Source organism: Sebastes fasciatus, chromosome 17, assembly GCF_043250625.1.
Source record: "Sebastes fasciatus isolate fSebFas1 chromosome 17, fSebFas1.pri, whole genome shotgun sequence".
Lineage (NCBI taxonomy): Eukaryota > Metazoa > Chordata > Actinopteri > Perciformes > Sebastidae > Sebastes > Sebastes fasciatus.
The window spans coordinates 14,810,109-14,828,265 of record NC_133811.1 but is presented as its reverse complement, the minus strand read 5'-3'; the positions used below and the strand labels follow the sequence as shown (position 1 = coordinate 14,828,265).

General features: G+C 42.2%; 1 protein-coding gene across 6 annotated transcripts in view; it reads left to right on the top strand.

The window, feature by feature from the left end:
• Positions 1-18,157, top strand: part of ppp1r9a (protein phosphatase 1, regulatory subunit 9A) — a 66,601-nt gene that overhangs the window by 7,496 nt on the left and 40,948 nt on the right. For all 6 annotated transcript variants that reach the window (XM_074614003.1, XM_074614001.1, XM_074613999.1 and 3 more), the window contains exon 2: positions 3,883-5,416. In XM_074614003.1, coding sequence (XP_074470104.1) covers positions 4,028-5,416 — 1,389 coding nt within the window. In that variant the 5' untranslated portion in view covers positions 3,883-4,027. The remainder of the gene's footprint in view (positions 1-3,882; positions 5,417-18,157) is intronic.

Here is an 18,157-nt window from a genome sequence, read left to right as displayed (position 1 = left end):
TGGAGCAGCCAACTTTAATATTCAGGGGCTTTCATTTCATGACATGTGGCTGAATTAAACCTGAACATTGCATATTGGCACATTAGTGAAAAACTGATGTTTTAAAATGAATAATACCCCTGTTAGACAGACTGCAGTAGTTTATTAATACACTGTAATGTTTATTCACTAATATTCTATATAAATTGGTCAATGTCAGTGTGTTTTTCAGTGGTGGAAGAAGTACTAAGATCTTTTACTTAAAGCTTCAGTAGGCAAACATTTTTTTGGCATAATTGGGTAAAAATTCCATAATAACCTTTCAGCATATTGTAATTCAAGTGCTCTGAGAGAAAACTAGACTTCTGCACCTCCTCATGGCTCTGTTTTCAGGCTTTAAAAAAAATCTAGCCTGTGACTGGAGGCTGTTCATTCAACAGAGGCAGCTGTCAATCACTCGGGAACTCCAACCAAATGGTCAAACTATTAGAAAGTTTGCTCCGGCCGGTGGGCGGTGCTTGGTATTTCCTTGACTGATCTCAACATGGCTGCCGGGTCACAAACTTTCTCATTTTACAGCTAAACAGCACACTACAAGATGTTTCTGAAAACATTTGAGGCGAGAAATAGGCATTACAGTAACAGAATATTGATTCATATTTGATCAGCGCTGCCGAGTTTAACCGCTTGATAAGAGTTTGCGAGTGATTGACAGCTGTTCATAGACGGCAAGGCTCCAGCTTGGCTCTGATTGGTTGTTTTCCTCCGGTCTGTGGAATCTTGCAGATTCCATTAGGAGCATCGAGGGACACCGGAGGACACAGAGGCACATGATTTTTTCCTGTCTCATGCACTACTGTCAGGATATAGTTTGTAAAAATAACTTTTTTTTAATCATATTTGCTCCATTTCTACCCACTGCTGTTTTAAATCTCCTTGAATGAATAATGCCCAGTTGCATCTGTAAACTACATGGACTACTAAAATGGAGGATCATCAGTTATCCTTATTTCTCTCAGCAGACTGACTTTTTAATAAGTGATATAGCAGTGAAATCAAACTGTAACTCATTTGTCTGGTCCAGGGGTCAGCAACCTGCGGCTCCGGAGCCACATGCGGCTCTTTAGCCCCTCTCCAGTGGCTCTCTGTGGATTTTTAAAAATGAAAATGAATAACTGTTTTTTTGTTTACATTTTCCTTTTTATTTATCATTGTTGTAGGTCTATGGTACGACGGTACAACGGAATATTAGGGCCACATTGAGGAAAAATAAAAATCTGAGATTACGAGAATAAAGTCATAATATTACGAGAATAAAGTCATAATTTTATGAAAATAAAGTCATAGGTTTACGAGGAAAAAGTCGTAATACTTTGAGAATAAAGTCATAAAATTATAAAGTAGTAATTTTACGTGTTATTTTATTTTTTCTCGTAAAGTTATGACTTTATTCTCGCAATATTACGACTTTTTTCACGTAAAGTTATGATTTTATTCTCGTAATATTACGACTTTTTTCACGTAAAGTTATGACTTTATTCTCGTAATATTACGACTTTTTTCACGTAAAGTTATGATTTTATTCTCGTAATATTACAACTTTTTTCACGTAAAGTTATGATTTTATTCTCGTAATATTACGATTTTTTTCACGTAAAGTTATGACTTTATTTTCGGAATATTACGACTTTTTTCTCGTAATATTGCGACTTTATTCTGGAAATCCCAGATTTCTTTCCCTCAATGTGGCCCTAATACTCCGTAGTACATTTGCACTTTGGCCCTCACTGCATTAGACTTATATACAATATACTTAAGACTATAAATTGTGTTCCCTTCATCACAATGCTCAAATGTTTTGCGGCTCCAGACAGATTATTTTGGTTTTTTTTTTTGCCTAAAATGGCCCCCTAGTGGTCCTCACACCACATTTTGAGACACCATAATTTCAAACACCCATAGCCTGAATGGTCCTTGACTCTGTACCCCACCCCAAACCCCCATTGATGAACAATAAGCAGTGAGTAAAGTCCCAGTCTGCTGCTGTTGTGTGCTGGTATTTATGCCAGACTGCAGCTCACTGAAGCCCCCTCCGCGCGGCAGCAGCAGCAGATTATCGGACCAAACCATTGCCGCAGCCCAGTGTTTCAGCACCTGTCACATGAGGCTTTTACATTTGCAAATCACTGGCTACCATCACAGCTACGTGTGTTTACTTGTCTCCACCGCAGACGTATATCGGACCAGCCAATGCAAACGCTGCCACAGTGCAGCTCTGAGTGAGATGAGCTGCCAAATTGCAGCGACACCCCCATAGCGCGACTGACTGGCAGCATCGCCCACTGCCTGCAATGGCGTTGTAGCGGCTCCAGTGTGTCCAAAACGTTTCTGTAGTGGCCGATGATACCATCCCGGACAATTTACCAGCGTGGGATAAGAAATGTGTTGTTTTTGGAAAGGTTTTTGCAACAACAGCATCCTATATTTCCAACGAGTTTAGCCTCTCTGGATTACAGTTTGTGTTTTGCATCACGCGTCAAACGAAGCTGGAGCTACATGAATGTAAGTCTTTTGTTTTTGTAACATTGAAGCAACATCGCTGTGGTTTTTGTGGTTATAACTTTGATAATCCCAGAGGAAGGTCAGTCAATTATTATGTCTGGCCCATGCATACATCATCTGCAAAGGAGGGGGAAAAAATGCACATAAATACAGGTTTGTCAGAGTCAGAAGAGGGGGAAACCTGAGCTGTCATGTTGTGTGTGGTGTGGCTGATGTGCGGCTCTGCCTGTTTGTCTAATCCCACTGACACAATGTGAAAGCCTCAATTTCATCTTTCATCTTTCACCTCTAACTTTATTCGTCTCTGTGCGATATCCTCCGAAGAAGCAGCACAGGATGTTAATCAAGTGCAAGGATTTCACATAGGTGTTATCATGGACCATGCAATAGTCCAGCATGGTGAATAATGAATATTGAGCCAGGGCATTTAGGTTTCAGCCACTGCTGCTGCTGCTGCTGCATCCATACAGTAGCATACCATTCAGCACAACTGAGATTAATGGATTCTCTAATGTCCCAGATGAATGTTTTTATGTGTGTGTGTCATATTTCATCTTCCTCTTTGAGGGAATGTATTTCCAAACAGGATTAAACATTAATAGCAGTAGGTATAGAATATTTAATTACCAGCCTGCTACCCTGCTCTAACACAGTATTATTATAATAGTGGGTGAACTGCAAGTCTTTCAGTTCATTAATTTTTTTTTTTTTGTATCTATAGGATATCAACACGTTTGGTGCATTCCTCTGTGCAGTAAAGGTTGTAACTGCATGCAATGCTTTGTTTGAGGGTTGGCATTTAGTAGGAAGCAGCATAATGTCAGTGATGGTTTAAAGAGCTGTGGGATGTGGCAGAGTACAAGGGTCACAGCTTACTATAGAAAACAGAGGGAGTGGGAGTGAGAAAACAGAAGAAGAAGAAGAAGAAAATAGCCATATTTCCTGCAGCATAGCACCAGTTTAAACAGAAAGAGCTCATGTCTACAGTAAGTATTGATTTGAGAAGGTAAACAGCGCAGCAGTGCTGAAAAGACAACACAATCAGAGTGCTTTTAGCATCCAATAGGCTTTTATAACTAGTCCTCTTGTAGTAAGAGCTTTATTTTATCGTACATCAGCATCTTTGGCTCCCATGTTTCTGAATAGTGTTATTGATGGAACATGAAAATGATCTCTTCTCAAGCTTTGTAATCCTAATTTTGATGAGTAAGAGCCACTTTCAGTTTTATGTGATGTTATTGTGTGCATGTTTAAATAGTTATCTCTCTTGAACTCATATAATCATGCAGTGTTACAACATTTTTCCATCTTTATAACGTCTCTTTTTTTTTATCTCTGCAGGTGTGAATGGGCCTAAAGGGACTATAACTATATTGGGTGGATCCGATTAGGCAGCGTCGCAGTAGGTCAAACTAAACTCCTCACTCCCACATTCTAATGAGGCCACGGCGATGCTGACATCCCCTCTGAATCCAAAGACATCATCATGCTGAAGACGGAGGCCTCGGGGGAGAGGACCAGCCTCCGGAGTGCCTCCCCCCACCGTAATGCCTACCGGGCTGAGTTTCAGGCACTCAAGAAGGCCTTTGACCAACCTCGGAAGGATGGGGACTGCAAGCCCAAAGACCAAGAACGGGTGAAACAGCCAAGGGGCCGCCAGTATGGGGGCCATGTCAGTCGCATTAAGGACATGTTCATGCAGATGGGCACAGAACCTGTGCCGGCTAAGGTCAAGGGTTGTGATGATTCCTCGCCGCAAAAACTGGTCAAGCCCACCAACTTCATCAACAAAGCCGATGGGTCAGTGATAAAACTCCAGCATTCCGCATCAGCTGACAGGGTTGGAGGCGCTGGAGCAAAGTTCTCTGAAACCAGGAAGCTGTTTGAGCAGCAGTCACGTGACCAGTCCCAATCACCAGTCTTTCCATACGGACGTGATAAACGCGGTTCCCATGAGCACCTGGATGACTGGCGAGGCACAAGGTCTAATCGAGGCAGCACAGACTCCTTGGACTCACTTTGCTCCAGGACGGAGGCGTCCTCGCCGACTGTCAGTCAACTGAGTGCTGTTTTTGAAAATGTCGACAACCACAACCTAGGTGCGTCCTACAAAGGAGTCAGCAGACGTGCCCTCTACTCACCAGATGGGTTCCAACGCCCTGGAGGCGATGTCAGTGAAGATGATTCAAGACAATCTCCAGTTTGTGGAAACTACCAGAGCAGGACAGGGGGAAAGTGTCCCACATCCTCGTCTTCTGAGGACCTTCTGAGCCCCAGTCCTAGGACAGAGACTTCAGAGCTGAAACCAGTACCACAAGAGGAAGAAGACAAAGCAGACAAGGTTGAGACTACGGGCGGAGATAGGCGGCGTCTTTCTGGGGTCACCACCAATGGAAGCCAGGTCAATGGTTCATGTGAGGAAGAGGAGAAACACTCAGAAACAGGAAAACATATTGAGGATCTAGTTGTGTCCAAAGCTTCAAAACCTAAAGATGATGCTGTGATTACCGACAAAGCTTTTGAAGATGCAACCCCAGAGCCATTGCAGACCCCGACTACACCAGCTGGGGAAAGCCAGGAGGATGGGGACGGTTCAAGAGAAGACAAGTCCTCTGAATCTCCCAAGGACCAGGCGGAAGAACACGATGAGGAATACACTGGGAATGAGCGGGTGATTTTTAACGCAGACGGGGACGCCTGTTACCAGGGTTGGGGGGAGAGCTGCACGGATCCTGAGGACGACCTCTACGGAGACGACGAGGATATTGTCTACGACCCGGGTTCTGATCTGACAGAGATTCCTGGTCTGCCACATGAGAACAAAGAGGACATCCCTCCAAAGAGGAAGATTCGTTTCAGCAATGCCCCCATTACAGTAAGTTGGATACTGAACAAAACTGTTGTGGAAGCCTTAATTGCGTAAACACACTGAACACAATCCAACATAAAAGCCCTTGTGCAGCTTTCATCAAAAGTAGGTTAAAACCACAGAAAGCTAATATTGTATTCAGAGCTTCCTTTTTATGGGCTCGTATTTATAGTTACTGTTGAACTACTCGTTGTGTTTAGCTTTGTTCTTTTCACATATATTTTTATGAGGTCATATGATCATGATAAAATGATCTGACATCAGTAATCTTTATCCCCACAAGACCTTTATAGCCATTTCACATTTTCTCCCTTTATTACGGCCTGTGATACGGTAGATAAAATAGCAAATCGTTGTAGCTATTTTGTGATGCGGAGCTTGAGGGTCAAAGCATCGCCCTCTGGGAAATTGACGTGTTCATGATGAGCAGAACATCTGTGCATGTGTTAGTCATGCTGGTTCTGCACCCACACAGTTTTCACACATGATACTGTTTGTTTTTCTCCAACAGTCCCATCGCTGTCTTTTTAATTAGGAAGATAAGAGGATGAGGATGTTTTGTACATTTCAGTAGCAGAGTGGACATGAATCTGTCAATACTGTATATACAGAATATAGTGGACTTAGTTTATGTAACCTTGTTGTGTCCGTTGTTCAGTGATATCAGTAGGTTTATGGCAAGAGATTACACGCATTTATACCGTCCATCCCACGGGGATTTCAAAGGGGCAGGAAAGGTCGTAATTACGCCACAGTCTTATGAAAAAGGTCATTGTTTCTGGTGAAAATACAGTTCCTACAGTTTCCCTGGTAACTTCTTTTTTTAAATGAATAGAAATAGCTTTACGATCGTATTTGTTGCATCATCTGCTGTAAAGTATTTTGACACTGTTTTCTGCGCTGAGTTGGACACAATGCAGCCAGTGTTTTGTGGATTGGAAAGATGGATTTGGAAGATTATGGGAAATATTTTTCAGTCTTTATCCTCAAGCATTTAGAATCAATAAGCTTAACATGTTCATGCTTTAGGTTGCCCTTTTTCCTTTTTATCCTATTTCTTTAATTTGTCAGTGAAATCTGTTTTTTTTTTTTAGATCTTTTGCCTGTTGACATACAAGCGATGTGTGTGCACATTTAAAATGTGAGGGCAAGACATTGGTGATTTAGAGAGTGAGATTTATGTATGAGAGATTTGGAGCTAACACAAACATTCCACATGTTGAGGATCAAACCTATTAACGTGCTATAACGAACCAGAACAATTAGCCCAGTTATTCAGAGGAGAAAACGTGATGTTGGCTCACTAATTATCCTACACACCGTCTCTGCTTTTGCATCTTTCTCTTTTCCTCCTTCTCAGGACTCACCACACGTGCATGAAAACACACACATTTTCATCAGGGATATTACATTATTTAACATAACATCAAATGTAATGTTTTTGATAATATATTTAAAAAATACCAAAAATACAAAATCTGCTTTTGATCATTTGAAAAATGTCTTTTCTTGAGATCAATTGTATTTTCATCGTACAGTGAAAGTGAGCACTACAAGGCTTGTTGTCCCATTTAGGTCGAACAGGCGGGGAATATGCTCTCCTGTTGTTGTCTGTCGTTTCAAGGCTTCTGTTTTCTATGAAAAGGACAGACGCTCGTTCATCATATGGAATATTCAAGTGAGGCACTGCCCCCCCCCCTTTACGCACACGCACAATTAGACATGCACCCCTCCCACTTCTCCATCATACGCTCCCCCCTCCTCTCAGCACAAACAGGGTTCTGTCTTTTGTTCGTCTATATAGTGAAAGAGACAAAGCTATTTTCTCAGCCCTCGGCCCCGCACGAGTCCAGCTTGACCCCTGTGGGAGGAGACGGCACAGAAGACCTTGAAAAAAACTGCCATGTTATGATCTAATACTCAACGTTCCCTCCCCTTCATGTAATATTTCTTGGTCCTGCCCCGTAAAGCGGATAAATAATTTCAACATCCCAGCTTTGAAAGCTTAATTAATTTTACAAATCGTCATGGCAGCCGCAGGGAGAAGATGACACACAACCAGCTTTTGGCAACATTTTTGTAAACATGCTCACTGACTTCAGTTTGAGAAGAAGAATAACAGGTCCAGATGCTCAGAGAAGCCTGGTATTGTGTTAGTTTCACTGGTGTTGAGTTTATAAATCTAGCTTGTATACGTGCTAGCGGTATGGGTCTGTGGATGGCAATGTGGGTTGGGATGGCGGTCCACCACTTTGGTCCAGAATGAAATATCTCAACAATTATTGGATTGATTGATTGTTCAATCGTGGGGAGGATGAATCCTACTGACTGGTGATCCTCTGAGCTTTCATCTAGCGCCACCATGGTTTGTCATTTTTGGCTTTACATTTGTGTCTTGACAACTATTGGATGGATTCCCATGGAATTTGGTTCAGATATTTATTAATCACTTTGGTGATTTCCTGACCTTTCCTATAGTGCCACCAGCAGGTCAAAGTTTACTCTTACACACACAGAAAGTTTTGTACGGACATTCAAGTTTCCCAGATGGTCAATCCAAATGACTTTGGGGATTGCCCGTCTTCCCTAGTGCCACCATGAGATTCACACTTGTGGCTTTGAGTTAAATGGCTCAATCATACATCGTATATAAGAAATGGATGTTGTCACTGTGACATCACCCATTGGTTTGTGGACTACAGTTTTGGCCATCGCCATCTTGTTTTTTTTGCAACCAGAAGTGACACAAGAGGGTGGACTGCCGTTTTGAGGGTGGAGCTGAGTACAACTGAATACTGAATAAGACATTTTTAGGTGACCAAAATGTTACAATTAACTTTCATGAAATGAAAACACACTGTGAAAGGACTTCTTTTTGCAACCAGAGGAGTCGCCCCCTGCTGGCTGTTAGAAAGAATGCAAGTTTAAGGCACTTTCGCATTGGCTTCACTTCTCAGACCCGGAGGTTGCCAACTGGTGTCAACAACTATTATGTAGATGCCATGAATTTTGATTCATATTGTCATGCCTGCCTCAGAATAAACTGTAATAACTTTGGTGATCCCCTGACTTTTCATGAAGTACCATTATGAGGTTAAAATTTCTATTTGTCCATTCCCATCAGCCTCAGCTGTAATTTGTGTTTATTTCTAATTAGCGAATGTTAGCATGCTAACACGCTAAACTAAGATGGTGAACATAGTAAACATTATACTTTACAATATTGTCATTGTGAGCATATTTGCATTTACCTCAACGTATTGCTGTTCCTACAGTACTTGTACAGCCTCACAGAGACACTACTGTGGCTGTAAACTCTTATTAATACACATACAATTTTTTTTATTTTTTGTTTTTTTTATTAATGATTACTTCCACATCCTTTCACTCAACTGTAACATCCTGACTGACCCAGTGAGAAGTGACTGCTTTGAGCTGCCCAAGGCGACGGCAGCCTGCTCTCCCGAAGGCACTGACCTACAGAAGAGAATCACATCCCATGTTCATTCAAGCAACTGGTTTTATCCTCGACATTAGAGCCTCTAGTTTGGTTGTTCAGTCTGAGGCATATAGATTGATGTATTAGTATTGAAGTAGATTCAATCTTCTATCACACTTTTCATGTCCTGCTGTCAAAGTACGTTCTGTGCAGCTGATGTGACATTGAGAATACGATGTTAGATCTGAAGGAATGGCACACATCTCAGCCAGTGTTCAGTTCCACTGTGTGGTTCTCTCTCGGTTTTAAAATTCAGCCTTGATCGCAAACAAATCCCAAAAGCTTTTAACCATCTCACACTTGTTGCAGATTTCTTTGCATGCAGGGTGTTTTCGTTCTGTCTTTGTTGAACCGCACCCCAGGAGTTTGACAGAAGAAGTTTTCTCCCTCTGCACGCAGCCCGCTGTGTCAGTCTCCTCTTGTTTTCCTGTCTGCCGCTCTACGTGAACGGCATTTAGATCGTCTTTTTAATGATACTTTTTGTGCCTGTTGAGCAATCTTAATGGAATTAAGCAGATGTGATGAGCGGAGCACCAGTTCACCGGCCACTGAAGTGGCTCTGTAATCAGCCCATCCACTTTGCATGCTGTCTGTTACTGTATCAAAGAGACTGGCATTTTGTCCATTAGGTTCTGCTGCTGCACCGTTAGTGGAATGCTGAGTAGCATGGATCTGAGCTCAGAGTCATAATCAATATGATAGATGTGTGTCGCTCCTCTTCTCCGTGGAAATGATTTTGGAGCCGCAAGGTATTTTATGAATGTCTTTTACTAGATGTTTTGACTTGTGTGTTGTTCTGTAACAGGGATGGTTGCATTCATTCTTTTTCTGTGGCGTATAAAAGTATGTGTCTTGTAAATACGTTTTGAAGAGTATTTTGTTTTGGGAGATTTAGTTTCCTGTATCTAAAAGGATGTGAGTTCAATTCGGGGGAATATGAGGTCACTTAGATGACTCATCTGCCTCAGACCAGGGGCGGGGACCAGAGCAGTGGCATGGGCCCCCCAGGTGTCTGATTGGCCCTACCAGAGTCAGAAGTTGATAGGTAGTGTGCTTGTTTGTAACATGGATATATAGTACTGAACAGGCCTACTGGGTAAAGGCCCAGAACCCCTGAAGCGGATTCTCTGTATGACGTGATTGTTAACATTTCTTATTGGAAAGTCAATCAAATAGGGCTGCAACTAACGGTTATTTTCATTATCGATTATCTGCTGATTATTTTCTAGATAGAAATAGTGAAAAATGTCCATCCCAGTTTCTCAAAATCCAAGGTGATGTCTTTAAATGTCTTGTTTTGTCAGTTCAAAACCCAAAGATATTCAGTTTAATAAGATATAAAACAGAGATCAGCAGGAAATCTCCACATTTGAGAGGCTGAAAACAGCATTTCTGCCATTTTTGCATCAAAAACGACTACAAAGACGTGCAAAATGACCACAAAGTCTTTCAGTCTGGGTGTCTTCCTCCTATGGATGAGGAGTGGGGGACATTTACATGTCTGTGTCCACGGGCCCATTGTCTCATACTCTCTCCATGGCAGCTTTATTTTTATTATTAGAATTATATAAAGTTGTTTATTTGGCATTCATGTATTACACATGCAACTATTAATAATGCACAATGTATTATTGTTATTATTACTGTGCCCCCCAGTCTGGCACAACTTTCTAAACCCACCTCAGACTGATATCTTCATTTGCAGATTAGATCAAACTACAAACACTTGCTTGCAAAGACAACCTACTCAGTTTTTTCCTTGTGTACTTTTGCTGTATGCGGGTTTGCAACTCAGGCTGCAATACACCAAACCAATTCAGAGACTCATCTTGTACTTTACTGGAGCATGAAAGAACATAAAGACAAATCCGCTGATGCTTAAAAACAGAGAAAATGCCAACTAGCATCCTCCCAGTGTCGTTCCACAGACCTGCCAGACGGTTTTGAACATTTGGGATCTCATTTGACTGCCTTTAATACAGTACATGACAACAAAGACCCTGCCCTCCCTACTGTACATGAATGTTTAAATCCGACGAACATGCATCAAAAGTAAACATATGTGATCCTAACATCATCCTTATCTGGAGCATCACCTAATACAGTCTTGTGCTTCACAAGCTCAAATGAGATGGCTTCCTGCCAGGAACTCTCTGGCCATGTTTTTGATGGAAAGGATTACTCTACTTAAGGGCAGTCTGTCTTTCTGGATGTTGGTATATGTGTATCCGCATTGCTTGAATTTTGGAACAAGTACTGACATGGATGTTGGCAATGTCATTTGTAAATGGTATTTAAGGCCTGCAGCAGCAGCTTAGCCACCTTCAATATAGTCTTTAGTATTGCAGTGGATGCCTTTTCAGCCATGTTCCAATCATTCTCATTGATTGAGTCAAAGTCTACAAAAACATAACTCATAACGCTGATTAACTGCTCCTAAATGGTCTTGACATTACATTATTTTATAATATATTTTGCAACACAGAACTTTCTGTACCTGTTTATCTCTTAATTGCTACTTTCTTTAGCAACGTCTCTCTTCTGCCCCTGAATTCTGGTGTTTTCCCTCTGCGAGCTGTGTGAAGCTGGCTGTCAGCTTCCTAATTATGCAATCTGTGGCCAGGCATAATGGGAGAGAGCGGGGTTTTGTTGGGAGAGAGTTCCGACACTCTGGTACAGCAGAGATATAACAGCTGACATTTTGGTTAGACCAGCAAAAAACAGCAGCTGAGCTCAGTCAGAAAGACGGTCGGGTATTTTGGTTAAGCTTCTTTCGGGGAGGCTAAATCGAAAATCTTGAATAACAACTAGACTCCTTGCAAATCGTGTAATAGTGGAGAAGCTTGTGTGATGGCTTTATATGTTATTATGCAGATATTGGAGCTAAAAGGCAGCATAAACAGCACTATTCTTAGGTATCAGGACTTAAAATTCAGCCCAAACTGTCATGAAATGTTTTTATGTAGTAGTCCAGTTATGAATGGAAAAGCACCCTTCCTTATCTCTGACAGGTACAACTACTCCAAACTCGGGTTTGTTGCGTATTTGTGCGTGCCTGTAGCTTACCCGCTCCATTATTAATGCAGTGGTGTTTTTGTTTGCTTGTTTCGGTGCCACCTGATCCTCCCCAGGGGATGCATTTTTAATGATCCAGGAAAGGCGAGACGTGCCTTGCGTTTTTTGAGGCTGGTCAGTTGCCATACAGTGGACTGTGTCATGAACCATCATCCAAACCCCACCTACCCAATCTGGTCCACTGCTAATGATATCATCAGCGTGCTGCTAGTTTTTTTTTATTCCAGTGAAAAACACTGCACAGAACAGAGCGTCTCAGTGACACAATGTTCTCAGTGTTTGCTAAGCCGGGTGCTGAGGACAGTTCAGACTGCTGCACTGTCGCCATGTCCTTGTTTGTAGTGAGTCAGGAACACGATTAAAAGTGTCTGAATTTAAACTTATTCAAATGCTGAAATACCAACCCTTTCTGTCCTGAGATCTGTGCCACGAGCAAAGTTATTCCAGATCACACAGAGCGGTTATTATGCTGTGTGGTCCCAAACTCTGCCAAGTCATTGTTGCAGCATAATGAAGTACATCACATAGCAAGTGGGCATAAGAGCATCAGTCCTGTAACAAGCAACATGTTGTTGTGTTTCCTCTGATCCTGCCTCCTACTCACATATGACCAAGACATAAAATAAAGCAGGACATTGTCTACTCTACTTGTTTACTACGCTCTGCCCCCTGTTTAAAGCTGGCCCCTCGCTCTCTCTCTCTTCCTTGCTCTCATCCTGTAGTTGGCCAGTGGCTTGGTTTGTTGGTGGGAGTCATGGCACCCAGTGGTATTGTGCCATAAACAGCGGACCGAAGTGCATTTTTTAGGGGAAAGAAACAGAAACAACAGCTGAAAAAAACTCTGAAGCTACTCTGAAATGAAATCTTAGCACATATTAGCAGTGTATTTCTCTCAAAGATCTCCCTCTGTTTAACAGTATGTGTGTCTACTCTGTATGCAGAAGACACTTCAGTTAAAAAAAGAAATGCTGACTTGTTCAATTTTGGCATTTTCCAACATGTCAAAAGTCAGTGTCACTTCCTCAGACGAGGGGTGATGTGTGTCAAGATGACAGAAAAGGTCAGCCTTGAATTGACTGTAAAATCTGTACCTTGTATACTAGGGCTATCGATTAAAATATTTAATCGTGATTAATCGCAAATTAATTGCACATTTTTGGTGTTCAAAATGTACCTTAAAGGGAGATTTGTCAAGTATTTAATACTCTTATCAACATGGGAGTGGACAAATATGCTTCTTTATGCAAATGTATTTATATATTTATTATTGTTAATCAATTAACACACAAAACAATGACAAATATTGTCCAGAAACCCTCACAGGTACTGCATTTAGCCTAAAACATTTGCTCAAATTATAGCATGGCAAACTGCAGCCCAACAGGCAACAACAGCTGTCAGTGTGTCAGTGTGCTGACTTGACTATGACTTGCCCCAAAACTGCATGTGATTATCATAATGTGGGCATGTCTGTAAAGGGGAGACTCGTGGGTACCCATAGAACCCATGATCATTCACATATCTTGAGGTCGGAGGTCAAGGGACCCCTTTGAAAATGGCCATGCCAGTTTTTCCTCGCCAAAGTTTAGCGTAACTTCGTAGCGTTATTTAACCTCCTTCACGACAAGCTAGTATGACATGGTTGGTACCAATGGATTCCTTAGGATAATTCCGTAGGTTGATGCCAGTATCTTCACTTCACTCAGTATCTCTTAAAACTGAGCCTGCTACAACCTCCGGAAGATCGATCGCACTAACGAAATTAGGGGCATTAAAACGATTTTGCGTTAACGCGTTACTATCGTGTTAACTTTGAGAGCACTAATATATACTGTTGTTGTTTGTTTCGGTTTGTTTCTCTCTTTTTTCTCACTCTCCCTTATTCCCATCTCCACCTCCTTTATATCTGTCAGTCTCTGTCTGCTCTCGCAAGGCATGAATTCATTTCCATCATCAGCAGCGACTGTCTCGTCCCTCAGCATCCAGACACTCTCTGCCTTCAGCACCTGTCAGCTCTCCGGCACGCTGTTGTGTGAGCGGGTGGGTGGCCACAGGTAGAAGTAATGGAATGCAAATGTGCTGAGCTGTCGCAGCAGAGCAGACTGTGTGTCTATGTGTGTGTGTGTGTCTATGTGTGTGTGTGTGTGTGTGCCAGGCTGTAGTTAATCCACTGCAGGGTTTGCTGGGCTCACGCCACAGCAGTAGGAACATTTCTCCTGGGCTTTCTAGCCTCTTATTGCCCGGGGCAGCGTCCACTGTCTGGAAGGCGCAGGGCGGGCGGCGGCACTGGCACCGAAGCACCGATGGCCTGGTTTAATACCATCAGAGGAGGTTGGCCGGGGCATGGGCGCCATGCTGTGACATTTTAGGCAGGGACTCAAACAACCCTGGAGCGAATTACCCCAAGCCTTGCCCGCTCCTCGGCTTTTCTTTTCTTTTTTTTTCATTTTCTTTTCTTTATTTCTCTCTTATTGCCTGTTTCACTCTTCAATAGCCTCGCCGCCTGCTGCTGCTCTAACCCATGAATCATATGAGTCACTCTGTTTCTCTCTCTGTGGATATTGCCTCCCATCCTCTGTAAACTCGATTTTTCCTGTTCATTTGCTACTCCTCCATTTTCTCATCATCTTAAAGCCGCCTGCATCTGTTCTCGTGCCCCCTCATTTGTCCTCCTTTTTTGTCCCAGTCCACCGTCTCCATATCTCATTTTACCTCCCCATTCAAATGTTATTATCACCCTTTTCTGGTCCAGCGTTACCCTCATGTGCTGTTGCTCCCTCTTCCTCTCCCCTGTGGCTTAGTGGGCCCTTGGTTAATCCTCTGTCCCTGAGGCTAAAACAGCTCTCCAGACAGACTGACAGACATTATTTGGCTGAGGGGTTGTCATTGCGAGATGAATCACATGCATGCATGCTTGTGCAGACATGTACCTGCAATGAAACTTCAACCGGCTGCACACACATGCTCACCTGCAGCCTGCATGCATACTCATACTGTTATCACGCAAATACCTGATGTGCACTTCCAGCATACATACTCAAGCATCCACAAACAAATCCAGGGAGAGTGGGAGGCACTTGTACAGTGCGAGAGGGCTCAGCTTTATTGAAATCGGTGACTGAGGGGCGATCCGCAGGCATCTACAGAGTCACAGCAGTTGCAGCAGCAGCATCCATAAATGACAGTAGAACTGCATTTCAGAAGAATCAAACCAAACTCCCTCCATCCTCCTGCGAGGCCTGGAGAGCAGATAACAAGTCTGCCAGTCTGTGGATGCCCAAACAGAACTGTTGTCTGCACTTAAGAAGCAGTATCTCCACTGTAAGGGGTTTGATTACTGAAGTAAAAGTGTATGTGTGTCAGGGGCTTCGATCAGTGTGTTGTATGGATTAAAGATGAGGATGAGCAGAAGGAAGAGGAGAGATGGTATCAGACTTTACAGTGTGTGTACCAGATCTGAGAGAAAGAGGTGTATACGAGTTTGTGGGTGGATGAGAGGTGATGTTACACTGAAAGAGTTGCTGTACTGAAAAGACGATTGCATTTACCAGCTCCCATCTTAAGAGGATGTTACGTAGAGAAGCTTTAGATTAAGCACGCGTAAAATTAGGTAGCACAATGTATTCAGCAAGCACTATAAAACGATTTAAAAAAATATTTTATGATTTTACAGCCAACCATCTCCCAATAGGGCAGTTTTATGTGAATCCTAAAATGTTGACTTTTTGTTGACTCAAGCTTTTTTCTTCCAAACGAGTGCACTAAGCTTTAAAGAAAGTGCAGCCAGCGGAGAGGAATATATTTACATGTAAATGGTTGTGTGTTGTGTTTAATCCTTCAAAAGACTATTCCAGTCCCAATTCCAGGGGGGCACCACATGAGGAGACGGCCCATTATACTTCCATATTCAGTGGTTCTCCTTGTGCACTGCCTCTTCAATAAAAACTGAATTACAGTAGAGCATAATGACCTCCCTCAGCACACACCAACTGTACTTGAAAGTGGAAATTTGTAGGTGTTTGTCATTGTTGACGTGATGAGGGTATAGATTCCACACAGTTATTAATGCAGATAAGGATGAAATGCTCCCACATTGCTGTTCCCAGGGATCCATTTATAGGATTATGTGGGTTAACATATTGATATGCGTCATATTCAGTAGGCAACCTCCAGGTTTGAAAAGTGAAGCCAATGCGGAAGTGCCTTAATTACCTCAGTAAACATTGTAAACATGATTTTATGGTCTCAATCTCTAGTTTCAAGTCTTCTTCAATACAGCATGATGTTCATTTAGTAAATTATGGTTCCATTTAGAGTCAAATAGACAATAAAGCAGGGTATGCTTTATGGGGTGGCTATCTTGTGGTTGACAGATCGCCACCAGGGAGTTGTCAGTGTTTTCGTCTTACAACTTTAACCCTTTCACAGTGTGTTTTCAGTTCATTCAGTTCATTTGCAGCCTAAAAATATCGTATTCAACGTTCGGTTGCACTTAGCTCCACCCTCTCGTGTCACTTCTGGTTGCAAAAAACGGCCAAAAACCAAGATGATGACGGCCAAAATGCCGAACTGGAGGCTTCAATACGGCAGTCCACAAACCAATGGATGACGCCACGGAACAATATATTATGTATATACTCCGTATACAGGTATATATATATATATACATATATACATTCTACATTCTATATTAATATTAAGTTTAAGTTTGATGGAGCTGTCAAGATTTATTTTGTCCCGAGTCTGTCCTTACATACAGACAGTGTTGGGTTTTGTCGGCTCTGTTCAGTTTTGTACCATGTTTGTTTGCCTCAAATTGTACATCCTGTAAAGACCAATAATAACCTTCTCAGGGCAACCTGGACTTAGTCAGCCGTGCTAGCAGCTCTGTGAGATTGTATCAAGACTGACAAAGCATCACTGAGGCTGATGGGAATGTCATTAGTTCTGCAAGTATTTGGTCATAAACCATAATAATTTTGGACAAACTGGAATTTTGATTTGATGATCATGCCAGTAGAAAAGGTCAGGGGATGAAAGTTATTAAAATTGATCCCCTGAGGACCATCAAGGCCTGTACCAAATTTCACGCTCATGGTGGCAGAGGAAAAGTCAGGGGATCATTAAAGTCAATAGGATTCATCCTTTGGGCACCATGAGTGTCTCCACCAAATTTCATGGCAATCCATCCTATACTTGCCATCCCTAGAGCCATGCAGCCAGCCAGCATGGCAAAAAAAAAAAGTATGAAGGGCAGACGTATATAAGTAATTTAGTGGCAGTTTAAATGTCAGTTTTGTTTGAGTATAACCATTATACATGTGTGGTTAGCTGCGGTCCTAACTGTCTTTTCCACAGCTGTTGTCAGACTTGTGGGTTGCCAGCTGCAGGCCTGGTCCTGTACTCTGTCCATTTTTCAGCTCCCTATAGTAAAACACGCAGCAGGCAGCAGTATCCTACGGTACTGCCAAGGTTAAACACATTACTGTACCATCTCACATTCTCTCTTTCTGTCTTTTTTTTCAGTTATCTCTCCTCTGTTACTTCAGGTCAAACAGTATTTTTGGCAGAACAAAATCCAATTATTGTCCAAGAACAAGAAGATTATACATCCTATCTTAGGAGAGAAATGTAAAAACTTAGCTTGACTCATAGTAAGACCTAAAAAAGACATCAATTGAATCAGTCTGCACTGGTTGACCTTCACATTTCAGCAAGCTCTTCCACCTCTTTTGATCCCTTCCTAAGCCAGGGTAATTTAGAGCATGCGTTCTTTCTTTGGGTGCCTTAATATGCACCAAATTGACTGAACATAGCCTGACAATCTGGAGGTACAGTATATTCCGGTAGCTTCCGCTTAGAGCTGTATAACGGCAGGTTTCTTTATCTGGTGGGGTAAATGCTTTTCCATTTGATGGTGTAGTCCGTCTCTTTTGTTTCCCTTTCACTCTCTTTCTGCCTACCTATTCTTATTTCCCCTGTGCATGCTCTTTTATTTATCTCGTCACTCCTTATCTCAGTCACCAATGCTCTCCATCCTTTGCCTTCTCACTTCATCTGTCGCTTGGATTTTTTGGAATTCCCTCTCCTGCCTTTTTGTTATCTATCTCCATCACTGTGCCTCCATCACTGGATCCTCCCTCATCTGTCCTCATCTCTCTCCATGACCTCTC